This window comes from Chanos chanos, chromosome 10 (assembly GCF_902362185.1).
Source record: "Chanos chanos chromosome 10, fChaCha1.1, whole genome shotgun sequence".
NCBI lineage: Eukaryota > Metazoa > Chordata > Actinopteri > Gonorynchiformes > Chanidae > Chanos > Chanos chanos.
The window spans coordinates 34439122-34464896 of NC_044504.1; the positions used below are offsets into that span (position 1 = coordinate 34439122).

The 25775-nt window shown below is 44.6% G+C and overlaps 1 protein-coding gene across 1 annotated transcript in view; it reads left to right on the plus strand.

The window, feature by feature from the left end:
• Positions 1–261: 261 nt before the first annotated feature.
• nalf1b (NALCN channel auxiliary factor 1b) overlaps positions 262–25775 on the plus strand; it is a 66655-nt gene continuing 41141 nt past the window's right edge. The window contains exon 1 of the mRNA XM_030787282.1: positions 262–984. Coding sequence (XP_030643142.1) covers positions 262–984 — 723 coding nt within the window. The remainder of the gene's footprint in view (positions 985–25775) is intronic.

A 25775-nucleotide genomic window follows, 5' to 3' on the forward strand; every position in this document is an offset into this window, starting at 1 on the left:
AGAGAGGAAGGGAGCAAGGCATGTTGTCACAAAGAAGTAGGTTTTTCTCCGGAGAGCCATGCAGAACGGGGATATGACAATGCATGGCTTAATCTCTATGGCGAATACAGTAATTGGATCAGAGTAGCAGATCGACGCGGAGAGAGCTGCCAGGACCACGTAAAAATCCATCGTTTAAAAGGGAAAACAACACAAGTCAATGAATATTGTGGCAAAGGAGCCGTCGCGGTGGAGTCGGCCAGTGCTGCGCTTTCCTAAAATATGACCAGGGGTGCTTGGACGTGTCGGCAGCAAGATGACGGCTTAAAAATCTGGTTTGCACCCCGAGAGAACGAAAAGCCATTTACTGATTCAGAAAGGGCCCAGAGATGGCGACTGTCCTTAGCCTCTCTCTTGTTTATAACCGTTCTGCTCTCTGATCATTTGTGGTTCTGCGCCGAGGCTAAATTGACAAGAACTCGAGACAAGCGACAGGACAATTTGGCTTTCATGAAAACGAGAGATTACCCGGCCGCTAACCATATAGTTTCACCCAGCCATCACTCATCTTACAGCGGCCCCATCAGAGACCAGAGTGTTATTTTTATAGGGAATTCTACCAGTCCTTTGCGGCAACTTGAAACTTGTCACCCTGATAGCCTCTCCAAAAACTGCTATACTTTTGCCGACGCGGAAGCCGTGTGCGCGGGCCTCTCTGATGCAGGTGGAACGCGGTCGGTGGAGTGGAATCTAAGTGATTTATATCTTTCTTTTTGTAATTCTTACTCTCTTTTGGATTTGTTTCACGGGTTTTCGAGTCCGGACAATTTGAACTGCAGCCTCGATATGGCTAGGGGTGGTGATATAGCAGGATGCAGCCGTTGCGTCCAAGCTTACCAGCTCCACGACCAGCAAGCTCAGGAGTTATACCAAGAGTTTGAGGTTCTGGTTCAGAAATATGAAACGGATGTATATTCAGTGCGGACATGCATGGAAGAATGCACGGTAGGACTTTACGGTTTATTTTCTCATTTTGACATCTTGTGTTTGCAGAATATGTACCATGTCATCCCAGAAGTCATCGTGGTAACTGAATAGGGTAACGACATAGGCGTTTTGATTCTATTCGTTGAGCACGTTAAATAGTGGATTTTAGTTCGTCTTTCCTGTTTTCAACAGGCGCGCGTGCGGGCAGTAGTGCGTCTTTTGTGCGCGCGCACATGTGGATTATAGTAAAGAAATGAAGGATTTTTTTTATCGCTGCCGGCATGAAATATGGCCACATGTCACAGGGTCCTTTTTCAAAAATGCGTATACTAATTGTCGAGAATATTGTAGCTCTTTTGATATATTTGTGCCATCGCTTCAACGTACAGCCCCTTCTACTGTAGTGAATCTGTAACAGTCATGGACAGCAATGGTGGAGAGAGTTTTATTGCCTGGTGTGCAAGGAAATGGGATGCATTTTGAACACCTTTGCAAGGCATTTTTTTTCACACTAATGTCAGATGGCAGTCATGTTTATTAGTTTCCGCGTGAGAATGTTTATCACGGAGACCTCGAACGTGGCCTCTCCGGGTTGTGCAATATTACTCCAGGTGTTGTGCTTACGAAGAGAGAGAGAGAGAGAGAGAGAGAGAGAGAGAGAGAGAGAGATGTATGAGTTATGGCGCAGTGTTTTGTGGAATTCAATAACGTTAATAGCGAAACAGTGATTTTCCTGTCTAATCCTCCGGAAGGCCATTCCATTCGCTGTTCAGGTTTTTTTTCTCGCTGTCGTATCGGCGCATTATGCCAATGACAACCATTAGCCTGTTTGCAAATACGTCAAAATGTTACAAATTGAAAAATCTGTTTTCATGTTCGTTGAGGACAGCAGACGAACATTCCGGCCAAACAGTACACAGTGATTATGACCGTGACCTATATGTGAAAACTGCTCAAGCATATTTATTGTATCTGTTTTTAGAGTACGACTGGTATTTTTTCTGTATATTCTTAGACTAGTTGCGATATTCAAGGTCAAATTTCATTGTTGTTTTTATTTTGTCACCCATCTTTGCCATAATACACGTGGAAGATCCTACGACATTACAGTTACCTCTGTAGTTCTTTGTTATTCTCTTATTTTTGCTGCGGTGCAGACTTTTACAGTTCCGTCCTGTCAGGGTGCCGCGCGGCTAAGCCGGGCGTCCTCATGGGGCTTTGTTTCCTGTCCACGTTACAGAAACCAGGCCACGCTGCTAGCTTACGGCTCACCCTCCTGCCGTCCCTCCCTCCCTCCCTCCCCTCCCAAATAGATCATTTGATCTATATTATCAAGATTTCCAACATCTGTAATGTCCGTATCCGACGCTGTAACATCTGAGGCTAAAACTGGTTTGACAGTGATTTTTTAGCGAGAATGGGTTGATGGGAAAGTTGTCATAAATGAAACTGTTTTTATGTTATTAAAGATCCCACAGTCAACAGACGGAGCAATAGCATAGAGGTTAGAGTATATCCAGGTGGACACATTAGACAATGAAGTTAAGTAAGAAACCTCACCTGTGTGTGTGTGTGTGTGTGTGTGTGTGTGTGTGTGTGTGTTTATATCAGCCATGAAGATGTTTTGTCCTGAGACACATCTCATCCTCTTCCATTCTCTGAGTGGCAGGTGGGGAGAGGGGGAGATGGTGGGGTGTCAGGTGATCCCCGTTGAGGGAATTACTGCTGTTTGTTGATAGTGTCTGGAAAAAAATCAGCAGGTAATGGGCGGCCTGGGATGGCCCGTTGTTTTGGATTGATAATTTTAGCATGGCAGGGCAAGAAACACCTTTTTGTAGTCTGTACGGCATAGAGAATACATGCCTGAATGAATTTAATTGACCTGCAGCCGCTCAGAGCGGAGAAACAGACAGAAATGAGGCCACTGAAAGAATAAGTAACTCTGGATGACTGTGTAGTTTCTGAGAGAGCCAGACGATCAAATGTTTTCTCTCCGTGCGTAGCCTTTGTTTTGATAAATGATCTGTCACTACATGACTAGATAACGTGGATAATTTGCATCAAGTTGTATTACAGAAATATATCATAAAGAAAGTAATTCATGACATGGTGTTTTTCATATACACTTTGTATTTATTTATTTATTTTTGGTTGCTGCATATGGAGTTGTGTTTCTTCAGTTTGACAGAGTAGCAAAAAACAGCAGTCCTCCCCTCCAATCCACTTCTTCTGCTCATCACCTAATCAGCATGGAGAATGTCCACTGCAGATAGGGCTGAAGACTCTGCACTCCTCATAATGAAATCAAAGTCTGGATGTGTGGAGTTGGCAGCCTTTTAACACAATCTAAATTGCAAATCTCTTCTTATGTTAGTCTGACCTTTGCACAAGCACAGCACTTTGAGGAATGTCAGTTTAATAACCCAAAGCGTTTGGCAGTGAAATTATAATTTGTGAAAATAATCATGTTTCTCTCTCTCTCTCTCTCTCCCTTCTCCTCCTCCTGTCTCTCTCTTTGCTGTTGGTCACCATTGCTTGCCAGACCGTTCAAACAGAGCAGTAGAGAGATAATGTTGTTTTTGGTGAAACTGAGCCCTCTTGAACATCCCACTATATTCTTTTTTTTTTTTTTTTGGGCTGCTTATTGGCTCTCTCTGCCGTGGTAACCGCGGTGGGGGTGTTGGGCGGTTCTTTCTTCACCCTTTCCCACCTTCCTCGGGGGATTCCGTACTGTACGCATTGGACTAAAGACAAAGAGACCCCGCGGTCGTCCGTCTGAAAAGAAAGACCCAATGAGAGCTAAAAGGCAACATCTGCTGAAGGTCCTGACACAAACAATTAGAGACTTTCAGTTTGACAGTTATATTGTGTGTCAGTTAGTGGGATGGGAGCGCCAATTGAGATCCATTTATGTTTTGTCTTTTTTTATTTTTGGACGAGACATTACAACCAACCCCACTGATAGCCACTTTGTATGTGTTTATTTAGAAATAACTGTGGCAGAGCTCAGGTTCAGTTTGATCAAACCAATCTTTGTTGTGGTCGGCCAAATGAGGCCACACTGAAGATTGAGGGCTTACAACTGAAAAGACGTCACAAAGACTCGGGGGGGGGGGGGGGGGAATTCAATTGCAGGTCACTTATGTGTCTCCTAGGCATCATTGTTAAACCTTACAAAAGGCAATTTCTGTCTCTGGATTTTTTTCTTTAAAAATTTAATATCTGTTGTTCTCGTAGTGAGGTATTGATGCTGCCAGTTATATATTCGTTTAGAGATTCTGAAGGTTTTGGTTTATAGTAATAAAGAAGAATCTGAAAACCTGCCATTAGATTCCCACCTCTAAAACACAACCATTTAAAGTGAGAACAAGACATGATTACAGCAGGTCTAGTAGATTTTGAGGGACGGTCTGCAACAGTGTCTTGAGGTGAAGATGCTGAAGAAGAGGGTACTTGCACAGACATAAACACACGCTCAAATACGCATCTGCATGCGCATGCACGCGCAAATCCAAGCTAGAAAGAAAAACACTGACGTTTGTGACTGTTTATTCTTTCGCTTTCCTCAGTAGGAAGTAGTGAAACAGCAGGATATTCAGCCTGCATCCAGGCTCTGAAACCGCACACACACACACACACACACACACACACACACACACACACACACACACACACACACACAGACTTCACACAGACTTCACACAGTAACTGGGCCTTCCATTTGGCCTTACCGTAGCTGGAGCAGCAGGTAACTCTTAAATCTGTTCCAGCTAGACGGTTGTCCAAGTCACCCCAATCAGCGTTCTCTGCTCGAGTCCTTCTTAACCTTTTGTGGAAGGGCAGATGGCTACCAAGAAGGGGAGGGGGGGGGGTTACTGTGAAGTGTTAGCCTGGCTCAGAGGCTCTTTCCCGGGTACGATACGCCACTCGAGCTCCCAGGGGCCGGCTTATCATCCCCAACCCTGGGATGTTGTGACACGAGGCACTGAGGCTCAGTGGAAAACCAGAGGACAAAGCCAAGGATCATGGTTTTATTCCACCGGCGTGGCAAAACTGAGCAATATGCCGGAAGCCCTGAGGGCACTCGTGTTATCATTGTTTAGCCCTGCTATGAACACTTGTCAAACCAGACACAATTACAGCCTTCTGTGTACACGCATAGGGATTGGGGGAATATGTGTTAATGTGCATTATCACAGCAGACACGAGTATGTGGTCACTGTGAATGATTCACTCACATGTATGGTGAAAGAGAAAAAAACAAAACAAAAAAAAGAACAGAAATTTTACCTAAGAGGATGGTATGAAAAAGAGTGAGAGAGACAGAGAAAGGGAGAGAGAGAGGAGGGGGGTGGGCATGAAAAAATGAGCGACTCTCCATTGAGTGAAAGTGAGAGCTGACATGTATTGAGGGAAGCTACGAGTGTGAGAATGAGTGAGAGTATGAGACCAGCTTCTGTGACAGACAGATTCATTCTCAGGTATCTCTCTCAGATAGGCTACAAGTCTGTGAGGTGAAATTAAAGAGCTTCAGATCTTCAGTGAGGTGCATGAGGGAACGGGAAAGAAGAATTGAGTGTGTGTGTGTGCGTGTGCATGTGTGTGTGTTGTTGGATGAGTGGGAGGTGTACATGATCATGAAGACACACACATGCATATACATATTTTTGAATGCACACATACCCATTTAAAAATGCAAAATCACATGCAATTATCGAGACCATCTTAGTCTCAAGAGTAGACTGTGCATTCACATAATGCATTCACACAAACATGCACATGCTAAAAGTCTCTCTCTTTCTCACACACACACACACACACACTTGCACAAATACATATACCAACCAGGATTATGTGGCCTCTCTTGAGTGCTTGGCTTTTGCAGGTCCGGGCCTGGCTTTTCCTTCCGGTGTAATTCAATTTGCACCCTCGTGATTCGGCCTGCTTTAGACAGTCACTCGTCTGAGTCTGGCTGTCTCCACATGCTAGTTTGTTGTTCTGTGTATCTCAGGGCTATTTGGCTGTCCATTCATATTTACAGTGCCTCTTAAGAGAGCTACACAGTCACATATCGAATGAAGGAAAACAAACAGGAAAATGCTCATCTATGATTGCGTACACAAACACATACACACGGTGCCCCAACTGAGTGGACAGAGAGAAAGAGAAAGTTTGCCGTTCTTCTTCTGAGAGGCTGACCTTTGAAAGTGTAAAAAAATGTGTCAGAATCAGTGCTGTTCGTTAGTCCCATGTTTTCTTTACATCAGTCTTCCTATTCCTCTTGCTATCCTAACCCTTTTTGTGTATTTCTCTCCGTCTGACTCTTTTGCCTAAGGAGTGCTGAGATTGAAAAGTCTCTCTCACTCTCTGTGTCCCAGAGTGCCACATGACTGATGGGAACCTGTGTTAAACCCTCTGTCCACATTTCCATTACAGACTGTGTCCACATGGGTCTAGATAGGCTTAAGCTTCCCTACAGGTCTGCCTCTGAAACACCGCAGCTGAGACAAGCACCTGCACCTCTCTCTTTCTCTCTCTCTTTCTCTCTCTCTCTCTCTGTTTCTTTTTCTGTCCTACACACAAACACACATACACACACACACCATGGTCGCTCTGTTCTGGATAGCCCTAGATATTTTAAGAAAAGACACAACACACGTAAACATATGCACGCACATGCTCTTTCTCTCTCTCTCTCTCTCTCTCTCTCTCTCTTTGTTTCTTTTTCTGTGTTACATGCAATCACATATATACACACACACACCATGGTCGCTCTGTTCTGGATAGCCCTAGATATTTTAACAAAAGACATAACACACATAAACATGTGCACGCATGCGCACTCTCTCTCTCTCACACACACACACGCAAAACAAAAATATATTAGATCTGTTTCTTAAATACTTGGGGGGGGGGGGGGGGGGATTAGCAACAGTGTGATTAACAGTTTTAGATGAAGCGATTGCTATTCCCTAATATGCAGTAATTCTCTGAAAACAAAGTTCTGCTTACAGAGGGACAGTATTATAATGGAGCTTTTCGATTAGCCTTTCTATTTTAAGGCACTGACTTTTACAGTAAAAATTATTCTATGCATATTGAACCGTCTCCTTCATTAATGTTCACTGGGGAAAAAAAAAGACAATAAAATAACTAACCTGACTGAGTATGGCTTTGATTCTGTGTCAGAGGATGAAGAGGATACTGGGTATTTGCAGGGTGTAATTGTCTGTGCTGAACTTAGCCCTAGGATGGAGGTCATATGGTTACTTACATAATTAGAAATGCCAGCGCTGATATTAGCCTTAATTTTCTAACACTGTAATCAAAGTCACATATAGAGTAATTGGACAGTAGCTACCTTTACTGAGGGAAAAAAATGACTTTTGAGGCATATATTGATATGCGTATATATATGTTGAAAATTTGCTGGGGTGAAATGAACTCTGGGAACGTTTTATTGTCCCACTTCACACACACTGTCGAGTGTGAGAGAACATGAACACTCTCAGAGTTAATTTATCTCTCTCAGAGTTCATTGTGATGCTGTCAGAAATGGCTGTGTGTAGGAAATGCTCTGAATCAACACATTGAACTTACGCTGGGGAGACTAAAGAGATAAATATGGTGAAAGATGGTTTTCTGACTCAGGGCGATTACTTCTGACTTCAGTGACATATTCAGAGGGCTAGAGAGTTCTGTTTGGCGGCCCGGCTGCTGTTTGCGTAGGCCAGGTACTTCCTGTAGGTGTTGGCTAATTAAGGCCAAGATGTAGTGGAGGTTGTTGCACACAGTGAAACAGAGATTAGAATTGACTTTTGGAAACAGGCCGTGGTTGCGGTTTGTGTGTGTGTGTGTGTGTGTGTGTGTGTGTGGGGGGGGGGGGCACAGATCATTTAAATGTAATCTCCAACTCTGTTGTTCTTCATCAGGTGAACCAGGAGTCTCTGCAGAATGAACAACCCGCAGTCTGCAGTCTGGGGCACGGCTTGTCTGCAAAATTCATCTACTGTTTTTCTTTTGTTTTTGTGGTGGTGGCAAAGGTGTCGATCAAGATAGATGAATCTTAGAGTAGATCTGATTACCCGCTCCTGTTTTTGCAAGTATATTTCACCATTGTATGTGAGTCTCTGTGTGTGTGTGTGTGTGTGTGTGTGAGACAGAGAGAATGTGTGTGTATATTATTTTTCACCTATTGCTTGGTTACATGAAAGACCTTTCTCACACACAGCGGTGTTTGTTGTTTTGACTGAAACGGTTGACAAACCGCCTGATGTTTTGCAGTTAGCGGTGTACGTCGGACGATTAACAGATGCGCTCCTTTCAATCAACGTTTCGCTTAACTGAATATCTGAAGATACATGTGGATCTCTCTCTTTCTCTCTCTCTCTCTCCATTCTCCCCTTACCCCTCACACTTTCCTCTCTCGCTTTCCACACTCTGACTCAAAACACTCCTTTCCTCTCTCTCTCTCTCTCTCTCTCTCTCTCTCTCTCTCTCTCTCACTTAATCTGTCCCTCACAGTCTCTCTTTCTTGCTCTTTCTCCGTGCGCATGTGCGTGTCTGAAGGTGTAGCGTAATTTCATTAAACCTCTGTTGGCTCTTCCCTGTGCAAACACAAGAGCAAGACACGGGGAAACTCCCCATCACGGGAAAGGACCGTTTCTCACGACCACCTAGACAAGAAACGAACTCCTCCTCCTCCTCCTCTTCCACCTCCTCCCCCACTCCTCTCCTCCCCATCCCAACCGGCGCTTTCCGTGGAACAGTCATGTCTCCTCGGCGCTGCTCTGCTGTTTTATTAATGGGACCATCTTTAACGTGTTTTGCTCCAGGCTGCTACTGTCTTTCTGCACTGCTGTACTATGGTCCCAGTGTTTACCAAAAAGAAAAAGAAAAAAGAAAAAAAATTCCCCACACATGTTTTATCACCCACCGTGTGCCTCAATCATTCACGGTTGGTGTAGATGCTATTTTGTGTTCGTGCTAACCATATTATTGAAGCCCCTCTTGCTACAGGTTTCGTTAGCTGCATTTTTTTTTCCTCCCCTAAAACCAGATGGTGACTAGGAATTCTGTCCCAGATTCCTCAGTGCCCTGTACAAACCTGATGCCAACCCAGTGCCAACCACTCAGAGGGCACTTGAGTCTTCTCTGGGCACGGAACGACACCCTGACTGCATTATTCACACCCTTTGAGATGCACGACTTTTGGGTAATACTGTCTTGGGTTTTGGGTTCTTGCTGAATAGCAGATGGCTTTTATTGCTGACAGAGATTAGACGTCACGCTTCTAGATTTTTTTTTTTTTTTTTTTTTTAAGAAAATGCAGCTCACTGCATCCAGTATTATGGAGGAAAACATGTACTGCAATCAACAAAACATAATTAACATGATGTCTTACCATTTCAGGTTATTAAATTGTGATGAATGCTTCCAATGATTCTTTAATGTTCCTGAAATGTTGTGTTGTGTTTCTTTAATGTTCCTGAAACGTTGTGTTGTGTTTCTTTAATGTTCCTGAAACGTTGTGTTGTGTTTCTTCAATGTTCCTGAAACGTTGTGTTGTGTTTCTTCAATGTTCCTGAAACGTTGTGTTGTGTTTCTTTAATGTTCCTGAAACGTTGTGTTGTGTTTCTTCAATGTTCCTGAAACGTTGTGTTGTGTTTCTTCAATGTTCCTGAAACGTTGTGTTGTGTTTCTTCAATGTTCCTGAAACGTTGTGTTGCGTTTGTTTAATGTTCCTGAAACGTTGTGTTGCGTTTGTTTAATGTTCCTGAAACGTTGTGTTGCGTTTGTTTAATGTTCCTGAAACGTTGTGTTGCGTTTGTTTAATGTTCCTGAAACGTTGTGTTGCGTTTGTTTAATGTTCCTGAAACGTTGTGTTGTGTTATCTTCATCAGTGGATCACCGTGACTCCGCTGTTGCTCTCCACCTTGATGTATCGTTAGCGGCGTAATTCGCGCGGTTCACACCGAACAGTGGTTACATTGCCTTGTTGTTCCAGCTATTTAGCATTGATTGCACGCTGTTCCGTTAGAGCATTCTGTCAGAGTTACCAGGCAATTTTTGCCATTTCCTGTCGACTGCTCATTTTCGTCCCGTTGTTCAGTGTCAGTCCTCTGGTGTTTCCTGTCGACGGCAGTCTTTTTTTTTTTTTTCTTTTTTTTTTCCCCTACCGTACTCTCATCATTTCGCCTTTTTTCGCATGCTATCTGTAGGCCAGCGTGTCAGACGGCTTAGCGGGCAGAATGGGATTAAGAGAAGCAGTGTGAGAGTGTGACGTTCCATTATGACTGTTCCAATGCTAAATGCCTCCTTTACTGCTAACAGCAAAGAAAGAAAGAGAGAGAGAGAGAGAGAGAGAGTGGCTTCACTGATACATAAGAGAGACACATGCGTATATACACACAGAGCTTGCCAACATGTCTTTCTTTTCATCTCTCCCTTTCTTCTTATTCTTTCCATAATCTGTTGTCAATTGATGTTTTGTACAGTTGGGTGGAGGATCCATGAATTTCTCTTTGAGGAGCGATAGCCCACATTTGAATTAATGCATGGCATTGATTTTTCGTTTGACAGTAAAAAGGGCTTTTAAAGTGGCTAGACAGCGGTGTGTGCCACACATACAAAGCTATTAAAGTCCAATTTGGAAGAGCTCACAGAAAAACCCTTTGTGAATGGTCTTCTAAAATAATAGCCTGCAGTGTGTTTTGTTAATGCACCAAATTCAGTGTCGTTCATCACTGTAAATCAAAATGAATCGTTCACAATTAGAAATGCGTGGAGCTTTTGGGCACATCGTCAAAAAGGACTCTTATCTTCTTAGAGAATACGCAGAACATGAAGGACTACCATATGGAAAACTCCTGAATTCTAGTACACATTATTAGATCTTGATCACTGGTCATCAGCCACTGCCTGGGAGCAACTCTGTGTGTGTGTGTGTGTCTATCTGTCTATTTATCTATCTATCTATATATCTATCTATCTTTATATATATAGAGAGAGAGAGAGGGAGAGAGAGAGAAGAAGGGGAGAATCTTGATGCAGTTATTATAAGCTGTGGGTTATAATGGAGCTACTGTGTGTGTGTGTGTGTGTGTGTGTCTGTCTGTCTGTCTATCTATCTATCTATCTATCTATCTATCTATCTATCTATCTATCTATCTATCTATCTCCCTCATTCTTTTTTTCTCTCTCCTCTGCATATATAGAGAGACACAGAGAGAGAGGGAGAGAGAGAGGAGGGGGAGACTCTTGGTGTGGTTATTAGAAGCTGTGGGTTCTCCTCTTTCGCAGGGGAGTAGTGCTTTCAGATGAGCAGCCCAGTGGTGGCACATAGCTCCTGATTAGATGACATGGTGAAAACAAAGAATTCAGATTCATCTGATGGCAGGCCTGCGTCTGAGTTATAGTAGTGCTATTAAATCTGATCTTATCAGCATCACCTGTGACCAGGCTGACGGCAAAGACCAGGGAGGTTTCATATTCAGATGATTATTCATGAGTGTGAAAATAGACCAGTATAACCCAAAAGAGAATTATTACCCCGCACTAAATCTTCATTCACTTCCAGTCTGACAGGTGGACAGACTCCAGAAAAATATCTGTTTTAAAATATAATTCATCACTGTGTTGTGATGCTAGGTTATTCTTGTGGTTTAAAATGGTTGCTTTGCTCTCTTTTATCACTTCAACCTACATTTCATGCTCTGTGTATTTTTTTGTGCTGTCTGATTTTGTCGCTTGTTCTTCACACACACACACACACACACACACATTCACACGTACACACACACACACACACACACACACACACGTACACACACCTCTGTCTCTCTCACTCTGTCTCTTTCACAAACATATCCAGATGCTTGATTAAACACGTTGAGTCATCACCAACAGTTCTTTTTTTATTTTTTTCCCTCCTACCTCAGAGGAGGAAGAGGAGTACCACAAGCTCCAGCCGTCATTTTCATCTGCCACAGAAGTGACAGACAATGCTATTTCCTTTCACTTTCCCTCTCTCCTATCCTCTCCTCTCCTCTCCTCTCTTCTCCTCTTCTCTCCTCTATTCTCTTCTCTTCTCTTCTCTTCTCTTCTCTTCTCTTCTCTTCTCTTCTCTTCTCTTCCCCTCCCCTCTCCTCTCCTCTCCTCTCCTCTCCTCTCTTCTCCTCTCCCCTCTCCTCTCCTCTCCTCTCCTCTCCTCTGTAATAGTTTTGCTATCTTCTCTTGCTAATCCTGTGTTGTTTTTGATACAATAACATCCTCAGTAGCGCATTGCTCTTTTCTGAACTTCTCAACGGGTCGATGTCATTTCTCAGAACTCGTTTCCAGCAGTTATCCGAGGTAACCGGCAGCACTAAAAAGGTTTTGGGCTCTCGCTGATAGAGAATGCTGTGGCTTCTTTGGCTTTTATCTCTCCCTCCATCCTGTCTGAGGGTGAAGTGGTTGATGGTAGTTGTGGGAATCGGGCAGGGTGCTTCTGAGTACGGGTACTTTATAACTCTTTCTCTCTGTGTCCCAGAGGGGAAAGCCACACTCTGCTAATGGAATAGCTCTGTCTGTACAAGTCTTGTCCCTCTCTCTCTCTCTGTCTCTCTCTCTCTCTCTCTCTCTCTCTCTGTGTCTCCTCTAGGGTTGTTTGGGGTACAGAGCATTCACTGATGATAATTGGCTCAAGTTGTCAGCTGGTTCCAGTGCTATGAAATATGAATACAGGGCTCATGTAGGCTTGTCTAGACTAGGTGGTTTACTTCCTGTGAATCACACTTTTTTCTTTTTTCTTTTTTTTTTTTTTACAAACACACTCTTTTCATACAAAACAGCTGCCTTTTATCACAGAGCTTTCTCATGAAGGAGAACTGAGTCACACGTTTAAGCTCAATTGCCTAAAATCTCTGACCAGTTTGATGAACATGGAATAAACAGAGAAGAGAAGAGAAATGAACACACACACACTGAAGCTGCTGTGAACAGTTAAGGGACAATTTTGGAATCTGGAAAATGTTAGGATTAGGATGGTCAGGATTTAAGAATCTGGAAAATGTTAGTATTAGGATGGTCAGGATAATACCTGCAGAGAGAATGAAAACCGGACTTTAGCGGGAGGCTAGTTATACTGCTGTGTGATTGTTTGCAACAAGAGAGAGAGACTGAGATTGACAGAGAGAAAGAAAAGGAAAGAGACAGAGAGACCATCAGGCAATGTAAACTCCACATTGTGTGTGTGTGTGCAGCTACATTTAAAGAGCTTCAGATCTTAAGTGGGTATATGAGGTAACAGGAAAGAAGAAGTTGTGTGTGTGTGTGTGTGTGTGTGTGTGTGTGTGTGTGTGTGTGTGTGTGAGCGTGCACGTGTGTGGAGAGGAATGACAGTTCGGGGGAACAATGTATATGTAAAAGAGGAGTGAAGTTTAATCCCCCTCTGTCAAATCAGTTTGGGGAGTGTGTGTGTGTGTGTGTGTGTATGACTAAATTGTTATGAAAACTGTTTCATAACCTCCAAACTCTAGCCCAGCACCCACCAATGGTCACCTGTCATCTCTCACCCTAGTCCACACACGCAGGGCTTCAGCAGCCCCAGATAGACTCTACTGATACTGAAAAAGACCATTATAGATGCGAACAAATCTGAACAAGGATCGGCACTTATTGTGTCTTTCACAGCACTGGCACATTCCCGACTTGGAACAGGCAGGGAAGGGTTGGTCTGGATCCAGACAGCGGTCAGGTCGGCTCCTTTCGGGCCGAGCGATTCAGAGAGGGCTGTTTTCATAGAGTTTGCCGAGGAGCGGTGTGCCGGAGTATCGAACCATATGAAACATTACGGAACGCTGGGAGGCAGCTTTTGCGAAAGAGCGAAGCTTTCTGACAGAGAGGAAAACCGGAGTGATGGTGAAGTTCTCAGGCAGTGCGCGCAATGCTGGAGTTAATACTTCTGGACGCCCACATCACTGAGAGAGAGAGAGAGAGCAGGGCACTTCTACTGGAGGCACTCACTGCTCTCTCTCTCTCTCTCTCTCTGTCAGAGACACACTGAGCGATAACCTTTTCTCTGTGTGTGCACACAAGCAGGAGACAGAATGAGTGAGAGAGAGAAAAGCAGGACAGAGAGAGACCATGGTATTATGTGTGTGTGTGTGTGTGTGTGTGTGAGAGAGAGAGAGAGTGAAAGAGCAGGAAACAGATGTTGAAAGATGCTGGCATTAGTAGGATGGGTGAGAATTTGAAGCAATGGATGCAGAGAAGCCTGCATTTCACTGAGAGGCAGAGAGAAAAATCATTAGAGGACAAACCCTCAGTACTGACCCCCTAACACTCCCCCCTCCATCCATCTCCTCAGGCCATACACAGCTCCCCCCTTCTCTCTCTCCTCCTTTTTCTCTCCTTTATTCCTTTCTTTCTCTGTCTCTATGTTCTGAGAACCATTGATCTATCTCTGCACTTTCCTCATCTCTCTCTCTCTCTTTCTCTCTCTTATTGGTTTTCACAATATAATTAAATGTTCTTTGGTAATAGTTTTCATTCATATGACCTCATGAAATCCCATTCTTCAGTTTAAATGGTTATATGTTCAAATGTTTCTTTTTTCAATCGTTTTGTCAAAATGGGTGTATATGGTGAGATTAAAGTCCAACTGAATGTAAGTAGGACTCCTACATCAAAATAATGTTTTTTTTTAAATATTATTTTGCTTTTTTAAATACGATTTTGGCATGGCAAGTTTATACAACTGCCACAATAAAAATAATATAAATCAGTTTGACACGGGTGAATTTGTTTTGTATTTCTTGTTGTCGCGGGCAGAATTCGTTTTCACATTTCTCTCTCTCTCTCTCTCTCTCTCTCTCTCACGGTTCCCAGACGTTTAGATGAGGTTCACCTCAGATAGACCGCGGTTTGGGTCGCGCAGCTCACTTTGTCCTGGTGCATGTGTTCGATTGTCCTGCTTCACTCAGGCTTGAGACCCTCATGCATTATTGATCGCTCATTGAATTCTGATGAGCACACACACTCCCTCTCTTCCTCTCCCACTTTACGCTGTCCGCTTCAAACCGAGAGAGGTTCATTCTTAGAGGCATGTGCTCCAGGGTGTGTGCGTGCGTGCGTGTGTGTGCGTGTGTGCATTTTGTGGGACTGTTCGATTGGTGATAATCCGTAGCAGGCTGTGCTTGAGGGTGTATGCGAAGGAAAGATACAGAGGCGCAGCTGTAATCCTGTCTGACTTGACCTCACCGGTGACCCCTCCATCCTAGCAGCCTCCTCTCTCTCTCTCTGTCTCTCTCTCTGTCTCTCTCTCTCTCTCTCTCTCTCTCTCTGTCTCTCTCTCTGTCTCTCTCTCTCTCTCTCTCTCTCTCTCTCTGCTTTAATCCTCCTCTCTTCCCCTCAGCTTGAATAAACTCTGTCTTTTCTTTGGTGTATAATAGGATTTAGAGTTTCCTACCACTTAATGTCCCCCACACCTGGGGATGGGAGCTTCCAGCAGAGAGAAAGGCCACAGGTTAGACTGGTGGAGGAAACCAATCCATTTTTTCTTCCTACCCATACCACACTGTGCCATTATGAGCCCGTGGCTGTGAGGGATTCACAGTGGCTTCCCCAATTCATAACGTGCCTACATGCACTTATGTGTGAGAGTGAGTGAATGACTTAAAAAGGGAAAGGGAGAGAGAGACAGAGAAGAGAGAATATGCTTGTGTGTGTGTGTGTGTGTGGTTTTGGAGGGGGTAACCTTGAGCATGCTCACCCCTCACAGTCCTCAGAGGAAATGCTCATATAATTACGCTTGACTTGGGTTGCAGTGGAGGACACTAGCACTGACTGATTAAGAGAACAAGTGAGAGGTGCCTGGGAAGGTGTGTGTGTGTGTGTTCGTGTGCTTGCGTGCGTGCGTGTTGGGAGGGGGGCAGTTTAAGGGCAGAGTTTTACGGCTTCAATAATTACATTTGTGTAATTCACATGTCCATTCACGGCTGTGATGGCCCCCATTCAATATTACAAGTTAATGAGCAATAACCATTTTCTTTAAACACAGTAACTGGAATAGAACTGCAGGTGTGTTTGGCCAGGAGAGTAAGACTTAAGGAGAAGCAGGCTCAGAGACAGTGTGGCTGGGAGAAACAGTGACGGTGAGGTGGGAGTATGGATGAGAGAGGTAACTGACGTCATTAGAGAGGAGCTGAAAGACAGGGGAGAGGAAAGAGTGATACAGGTGAGAAGAGTGAAAAAGCGGAGGAACAGTGGACGAATGCTGAATTCAGAGAAGGAGAGGGAGAAAATGGTCTTTGATTGATACACACATTCACTCTCTCTCTCTGTCTCACACACACACATACGCGCGTGTGCACGCTCACGCGTGGCACAGTGTGATTGATGGGCCTTGTGGAAGATCAGAGAGGAGACAGATGTGTGGAGAGTCACAGTGCTAGAGGTCGCCATGGAGATTGATTGACGGGGGAGTGATTAGGGTCTCGTCGTTTTACGGTGCTCATCGGCTCCGGCAAACTGCTGTGTGCTCGTCACACACACACACACACATTCACACACACATTCATTCATATACGTACCCCTGCAAACAATCCCATTTTCCCCAATATCAGATACATTGCAGATCCCTGATTCCAGAGGCTGTGATTGACTCCTGTTTGAAGTGTGTTTGACTGAGAATGTAGTGTATAGAGAATCTGCTGCATGCTGAACTTTGTGCAGGGTTTGTCTTATGAAAGACTCAAGGTGTTCCTTTAGAGAAATGTGTCTGCGGTATTCTTAGGATTCTTGGCAGAGTTTCTGAATTTCAGAATCTATCTGTGTTTGTGTTTTATGTGTGTGTGTGGGCCTGTGTGTGTGTGTGTGTGTGTGTGTGTGTGGTGTGTGCATGTGTGTGCGTGTGCATGTGTGTGTGCGCGTGTAGAGGGGAGTATGTTTAGTTTGATTTGACCTGTTCTGGAGAGTAGTCAGTATTTAAATCTGTTAACGCTGTTTTCTGATGGTGAATTCTCATTCAAATTACAGATGGGCAAAGACAAACACTTATTTGTGTGTGTGTGTGTGTGTGCGCGCGCGCGCGCGTGTTTGTTTGCTTTTCTCTGTATAAAGCTCTTGTGACAGTGTTGCAGTCATGGTTGAACGGAGCCTAAGGGGAGTTAGTCTGTTCTCACTATGAGAACTGACAGACAAACAAAATGAAGAATGCCAAGCCTTTCACCCACTATTAGCCTCAGGTGCTCTCTGCTACACACATACTGTGAGTAGGTGATCAGGAGGGGCGCGCATGTGTGTGTGCGTGTGTGTGTGTGTGTGTGTCAGATTTATTGTTTGCTCCTGTTCATCCATATTAGCTGTCCCCTAGTGGTAAAAATACATTCTCTCTTATATCCATTTTTTAGAGTTAAGACACTTATAAAGTAATGCGGAGGTCCTTTTGTTGTGCGTGTTTGTGCGTATTCGAAATGCTTTTGTGCAAATGCGGTCGTTCAGAGCATGTCGGTTGTCTCTTAGCCAAAGGGAGCCAGACAACGAGAAGAAAAAGCTGACATGTTGTGTTGGGATGGCTTTCAGTGGTCTGTTCGCTCACTCACTCTGCAGTCCAGCCAAGCCCTGACCATGCTAGAATAGCTGTGTGAAATAACTGTGTGAAATGAATTTGAGCAGCCTGGTGGCCAGAGGAACAATGCAGTCAGCTTTGATTTGGATGATCAGCGGGAAGGAAGTGATGTCGTTAAAAACACTCTACAAGAGCGTTAAGTATAAACCAGACTCAGGCCACTAAATAAGAGGGTAAAAATGATTTCAGCGAATAGTTCTGCCGAATCGTACCCCGGGCTGCCCAGGTGAAATGTAAAGAGTGTGTAACATATGTGATGTGTGTTACAGCCAGTTTGTGTGTGTGTGTGTGTGTGTGTGTGTGTGTTTATGAATATGACCACTCTCCGCCCTCCCTTTTTTTCTCACATCCCTCTCTCTAGTTTGAGATAGATAACATAAGAAGGAAGAAAGGGAGGAAGAAAGAGAGAGAGAGAGAGAGAGAGAGAGAGGAAGTAGAAGAAGGGAGGAAGTGTGGTGATGTTGCCATAGTAACAGGCCCCCAGTGCCTGGCTGCATTTTTCTCTGTCCATTGTCCTACCCTTACAGAAGCATCTCCTCTTCATTGTTCCGTTCGTTTGAGCATCTGGCCAGCTGTGGCGATGGCCGTTTTGTGGTGTTACCCGTCTCCTCGTTCAGTATGAGACGGTGCAGCTGCCATTCTTCCTCCTCATCGTTGGATGATGATATTAATTCTCGGCCGTGTGTGTGTATCCACAGCCAGGAGACTTGAGAGAGTGGGATGGACATGGGTTTGAGTTTGTAGTTGTCACATTAGATACAGAGATGATGATCTAGCTCAGTCTGCTCTGTGTTCAACCTCCATCCCCAGAGAGAGAAAGAGAGAGGAAGGGGGGAGGGTGGCGGGGAGAGGGAGAGAGAGCGAGAGAGAGAGAGAGAGAGAGGAAGAGAGAGAGAGAGGGAGAGCGAGAGAGAGAGGGAGAGAGAGAGCAGGAGAGAACTGGGTCAGAATTTCATGTCATCACATCACACTGTTCTGACACTTTTGCTCCAACACACCAGAAGGCATTTAAAGAGGAAACTGACATACCTCAAACTGTGTGTGTGAGCGTGTGTGTGTGTATGTGTGTGTGTGCGCACGCGCGTGTGCGTGTGTGTGTGTGTGTGTGAGAGTGTGTGTGTGTGTATTTTTGTGTGTGTGTGTTTGTGCGCGTGTGTGTATTTTTGTGTGTGTGTGTGTGTGTGTGTGTGTGTGTGTGTGAGGAGTGTGTGTGCGTGCGTGAACCCCGAGCGAGGGAAGGAAAAGAGTGAGTGGATAGAAAGTCAGTGAGAGTGATCCTGGAGAGCAGTTTTATCAGTCATGTCACTGCTGTCCTTGCAAGCGTTGATCTTTTGATGGGTGTTCTGCTTGCGCCAAAGTGACATCTCTTCAGAGGGCCTGTATACAGCAGTCTCTCTCTCTCTCTCTCTCTCTCTCTCTCTCTCTCTCTCTCTCTCTCTCTCTCTCTCTCTCTGTCGATGAGAGATTCTCAGTTACACTGTAGGTTCCAGACTGGGACTCTGACATTGGAGTGCGGTCCCAGAGCTTTGAGTCAAGGATGTAAAGTTGAAGGCTTACAGTCAGGTTCACATCGTGACTGCTCACGAGGGCAACGTACATAACGACGCTGTGGACATAACTGTGTATTCAACAGTATATAAGGCCGTCGTAACCCCAGTGTAACTGTCATATCTGCTCTCTCACCGCGGGGCTGCGCTGCTGTGCTCTGCCGCAGGGCGTGCATTTGTCTTACTCAGGGCTGGAGGCGAGGGGAAACGGCGCGTACTTTAAGCAGGTCCGTGTTCTGCGCCGCACCCCTCTCCGGGTCGGGAGTCGGGCAGGGCGGTCCAGGGCGAGAGCCGGTCGGGCCGCGGGAGGGGCCGCGAGGCAGGGGAAATGCCCGGGGAGCAGGACGAACGCTGGGCGCAGGACAAATTGCTTTGCGCTGACATTTTCAGTTCACCGTGGTCTCCTGTGACAGCAGGGACACGGTGCAGTGGACATGACAAAGCGTCTGCACTACACCACCGTTCCCCTCAGCGCTGGGTTTAGGGGACAAACTGGATACACAAGACAAATAGAGGTGTGTGTGGGAGAGTCAGCTCATTTGCAGAAGCATAAAAATGTTACAAAAGAAATGTACTGTGTCTTCATGTATTTTTGTGTGTGCGTGTGCGTGTGTGTATGCGCGTGCGTGCCAGTCACTGGACTGCCTTCCACTATTTGATATCTGCAGTACTGGACCGGCTGTTGTTTCCTTAACGGTTAACCACATGACAGAGACTGATTGTAAGTATGCCCAAGTGGTGTATGACATAAACATGGGGAGAGAGAGAGACACCTTTAATAACCAACACAGTTCAGACTTCTGATTCTGACCAATCACAGTCACACAGGCACAAGTGTGCATGCCGTAATGTGGCAAATTAACGGTTACGGTCGTGTTAAGAGATAGGCTACTCAAACACTAAAAAACAAACAAAAAAAACCCTACACAAGAGTGTGTATAATCTTTCTACCAAAGTTCAACAATATCTCCTTATTCATTAGTGGAGTGTTACAAGTGCTGCATACAATTATATTCATTTTCAAATGACTCCCATTCTAGTGTTCATTTATTCAACATTCATACGGTATCTGCAAATCTCCTCTATGTTACACATATTATGCGTGGAATAGGTGTGTAAGGTGTGTGTAACAGCACTTTACACACACACACAACTGACAAGATCATAGCTGGTTTATTTTTTTTTCTCTCTTCAAATATGCACTGGGCTTCATGACTACAAAGCCCCTAGCTTCACGTGTTATGCAAAAGTGGATGAAAGTGGAGGTGAGTGACTCTTCTTGTTGTGTTTCCTTGGTGATTCTACACCTGAATGCTTGTCTTCTCAGGGCGGTTTGCCTGCCGAGGAAGCGGCACTGTTACACAAGGGGCTAAAGCAAACAGGATAATCTGATTATCCGTTCATATGAAGATAACACAGAGGAAGATAAAGCTGTCTGTAAGGAGTCACTGAGCATTAATTACACAATCATCTGAGCTACACATAGCACACAGCACGTAGACACACACACACACACACACACACACACACACACCCAAGCCGGATTATTTGGCATGAACAGTGGTTATTCTGACCATAATCTTATGTAGAAGACCGACTTATTAAATCAGAATTAAACCGTAATTAAATCATATCTGTAAGAAAGAACTTAAAGTCAATCAAAATAGGCTAACACTGGTCTGCATTGTGTACTGAACAAAATAACAGTAGGCAAGTATGAGTACCATACTTCAGATATGTCTGTTGTCCAAAATTAATTGGACAAAACTGTCTTTCCTTACTGTCCATAGTTTCCCGTGTATCTGTTGAACATATGTATCTGAGGATCGCTCTCACTCTCTGTCTGTCACTGACTGTGTGTGTGAGTGGGTGTGTATGCACATGTACTGGTTTAGATCTTATATTAAGCCACTCAAGAAAAGACACAAAGTCTGTTTATTTCTGAGTTTTATTGTAAAAGCAAAAAACCCCCAAAAAACCCAACACATATGTCTATAGAACATAACTCTTTGCAATACGCATATTTAAAGAGATCTGGATGCCCACAACGTTTTTGTGCCAGAGTGGAGTTACAGAGTGCATAATGTGATGCTGGAGGTGATATAATTAAGTCATTTAAGGTGAGGACATATGGAGAAGCCAAGGACAGTGGGGGCTTGCCGACAGCCAACGCTGACTTTTCCAAAACTCGCCGGGAATTTTCGGAGACAGCAGCTTGCACGCATCAGCTCCCCGCCGCTCCGACAACTCTTTAATTTCCCATTTATTGAGTTCTCAACAGCGAACGGCTGACAAAAGTCCAACCAAGAAGAACGACTCCCACCGGATCACCAGATGTCTCTTACACACACACACACGCAAATAAAACAACAGCCGAGCATATGCAAACACGCACGTTCGGTTCTAAAGTCACATTGTTTAGCTGCTAATAAGCACATTCCTGCTCTTGCGGAGTCATGTGCCAGGCAACCGTCCGTGAGTAGCAGAAAGGAAGAGGTCACGTCTTTAATGAGACAGACGACAACGGGACGAGCAGTCCGCATACTCTCTCTCTCTTGGGTACACACACACACACACACACACACACGTGTACACATACTCTTGTCCTCTATCTTTGCTTCTCTCTAAGGCCACTGGGAACCAGTTCGTAACTAGGAAATTGACTGTAAACTGAGGAGGCCACTGGTGGTTGCTAGTAAAAGGGGGGGGGGGGGGGGTAACCACGTGAGTTACTACTCATTGGAGGTACACTGACCCCGCGGGTCACGGCGTTAAACTCAGGCTGTAGATCTCAATAAGACCTGACCCACTAACCTTGTGTGTATTTTAGCCCGTCCAGCAGGACGCAGAGGAACAAGGCACTGATTTATAAAAAACCAGCTTTGATAACTGCAGCGCATGTGAGTGTGTGTGTGTGTGTGTGTGTGTGTGTGAGTGTGTACCCATGTGAACATAAGGCACAGGGAGATAAGCAGACCATGGCTCTGTTTATCTGCAGTACTTTGTGGGCATTAAGTGCTGAAGTAAGGTACTGATTCCCTGCTCTTTAATAATTCACTTGCTCGTTGCCTGGTGTTAAGCAGTGTTAATGAATGTAATCTTTACTCTGTGGACCCAGTAATTGCCTGTAAGAGAAGGGCCAGAGACTATCCAGCAGGGCAGATACCTCTAACGCTGACAGCTAACTCATCTCAAATACTCCACAGCTATCGCTAAAATGAATGTGCCCCCTACCGAAATAGTGTGCACGTCATAATTCTCAATCCTTACTGTAAGTTTAACGTTAGATCTCCTTTACCGTTGAGAGTCTCATTTAACGGAGGCAGTGTTGCTAGTTCAAATCACTCTTATGGCCATGGAACATCAAACTCAGCTTAAGATACAGAAAAGGCCAGATTTTTACAAAGTTTGAACAGCTTATTTATTACGGTTTGAATACGCAAACAGCAGACAAATTGTTAATAGTGCGTCCAGCAGGAAACAGTACTCCTGATGGTGCATGTGTAAATGTGACCACTTCAGTTCTGTTACTGTACTAACATGTTAGTGCGTCTTGATGTTTCAGACCCTGTAACAGCCGGTGTGAAATTGGTTCAGCTCAGTTATGTTTTTTCCCCCCCCTTGACATGGTGCTGAAACATTTTCTTTCTGCTGTTTTGGTTTGGTTTGGTTTTCTTTTTTCTTCCTCAGCTTTTTTTTTTCTTCCTCTTCTTTTTTTTTTATATCTGTGTGAACGTTCATTAAAGCTCCTGTTTGGGTATGCAGACCTCACCTCTTCAGAGTTATGCTATTTTTAGATCCTAAATGCAGAGCAGAGCCAGCCTGGAAGTATGATATTTTAATATTCACCGAGAAGGTGATTAAGACTTTTTTTTGTGCCGGTTGCTGAAAATGGAAATTTAGCCCTAATGTCATAAAATAAAGTCATTTTTGCAATTGCTTTTCTATTGTTGCGATCTTTCAAGCTGTATTCTTTCACATTGCCTAAATATTATGCCGTTATTGCACATTGTATGTAAGGACTGAAACCTGAAACCTGAAGCAGAGGATGTGAATTAGGGGAGAGATAAGACTTTTGGTTCAGCGTGCTGAGCTCTGCTAAACTGACCTCTGTGTGTTCCTGGACGGTTTAGAGTAATGTATGTCTGTTAGCAGGGATAATTGACTGATTCTTTTATGGGACTAACCCCCTGTCAAACAGTATCCCTAATATACTGCTTGAAGTGACAGTCCTTTCCCGCTAGCATTTAATCACTGTACTGCGTTGTCGTGTCTTGTGTCTTAATGCTAGTGCTAATTGAGCTATCTGACGTACAGCACCGAGCTGACGTTACCTTTTTGGGCACGCTGGTAATTTAATGATTTAATAAAATTAGTGCATATTTTATAAATAAGCCAAGCTAGCAGGTAAAAGATAAAGAGACTCGCAAGAATATTCTTTGTTACAAACGCTAGCCTATCGCTAAACGCTCGCTAACGCTACAGTCTGTGAGGTGTGAGGAGAGACAGCCTTGAAGATGACTCTGAACTCTGAGATGAGTAGAACATTGTTCCACGTGACTACATCACCTTTGATTTGTTATTATTGCTTTGTGCTCCATTTAGAGCAGCTCCCGGTATGTTCATAAGAGAGGGAGAGAGAGAGAGAGAGAGAGTGGTAGAGCGTATGTTATATTTACTTGGTGTGAGGTTTTTTTTTTTGAAGAAGAAATGCCATCCAGGCTGGTGATCCATGATGCGTAATTCTTAACAGCCTTTGTCTTCTGTATCTCTTGTGATGTCCACTTCACAAAAGCCTGTTTGCAGTGGGCGGGGGGGGGGGGGGGGGGGGGTCCATGGGCGCTCGATGGGAATCCGATGTCCCCTTCCTGCCAGCGGGGAGGCCGCAGCTAGCCATCCCCCTACCCCTCCTCTAGCCTGCTGGCCCCCCCACTCATCCCCCCGCACCCAGTCCCCTGGGGCACCCCTGCTGGCTGGCCTTGGCACAGGCTGTCCCGAATATAGCAACGTAGTACAGGAGCACGGCATGGGTCCCTCCCCCCGGCACCTGCACTCCTGTGTTATTGACAGCTGCTGCATAGCCCTGTCAATCAAGTTGCCGGCACCAGGGGACTCAGTGGCTGGGAAAGGCTGTCATTTAGCCCACTGCTCTGGGCTCACAGAGGAGGGAGGGAGGAGGGAAAAAAAAAGATACTAAAGGCTAAACAATTTCAATATCTTTACCAAACCGTCAGAGGAGTAGAACGAGGAGACCAGAGGAGAAGGGAGGAGTGGAATGGCTCATTTTGTTGACCTCTGTGTTTGAAAGTGTTATTTTACTCAGCATGACTAGTAGTCTTTCTTTAGTTCTCTCTCTCTCTGACATACATGCGTTAAAGTTTCCATGCTAATCCTCTTATTACTGACAAATATTTTCACAATCTAATGGAGTCTAGAATGTGTGTGTGTGTGTGTGTGTGTGTGCGTGTGCGTGTGTGTGTGTGTAGGTATGCAGGGTGTGTGTATGATGACCCAAGAGTGAACTCTCACATTTAGAAAGAACATGACATAAATGCTATTTTAGAAAAATATCATTCATGTGAGGAGAAAAATAAGCTTGTTGAAGATGAAATTGCTTTGTTGTTGATGTCCATGTGGTGTCAATCTGCTCACCTCTAGAGACAACCAAAAGATTTACCTGCAGCAGGTGGTATACTTACCTAAGAGCTAGAGCTGAGAGGGAGAGAGACAGAGAGAGAAGTCAGATAGTAGGACTGATGTTGGAGGAACAAGTGAGAGCAAAGTGAGTAAGTGAGAGGTGGTGAAGGTGAGTGGGGCAGGTGAGTAAGTGAGAGGTGGTGAAGAAGGTGAGTGAAGCAGTTGAGTAAGTGAGAGGTAGTGAAGGTGAGTGTAGTAGGTGAGTAAGTGAGAGGTAGTGAAGGTTAGTGGAACAGGTGAGTAAGTGAGAGGTTCTGAGGAAGAGTGGGGCAGGTGAGTAAGTGAGAGGTAGTGAAGGTGAGTGTAGTAGGTGAGTAAGTGAGAGGTAGTGAAGGTGAGTGGAGCAGGTGAGTAAGTGAGAGGTAGTGAAGGTGAGTGGAACAGGTGAGTAAGTGAGAGGTAGTGAAGGTGAGTGGAGCAGGTGAGTAAGTGAGAGGTGGTGAAGGTGAGTGGAACAGGTGAGTAAGTGAGAGGTAGTGAAGGTGAGTGGGGCAGGTGAGTAAGTGAGAGGTGGTGAAGGTGAGTGGAACAGGTGAGTAAGTGAGAGGTAGTGAAGGTGAGTGGGGCAGGTGAGTAAGTGAGAGATAGTGAAGGTGAGTGTAGTAGGTGAGTAAGTGAGAGGTGGTGAAGGTGAGTGGAACAGGTGAGTAAGTGAGAGGTAGTGAAGGTGAGTGGAGCAGGTGAGTAAGTGACATGGGAACAAAGCAGGAGTTGTTCCCTGGACATTATACTGCTAATCCCATAGCTGTTGAAGCAAAAACTGTTGTTCAAAAAATTATAAACTTAAAAGTTTTACACTTCTTTGAGTTTCTAGCTTCCACCAAAAAAAAACCCCAACAGATTTCTACTCTAAACTTCTCTGTGTGCCACTAAGCAAATATCTTGTTGTTCACACAATTCCGTCTGTGAACAAATACTTCCAAACTGATTAATTTCATCTGTCATCGCACAGAAAT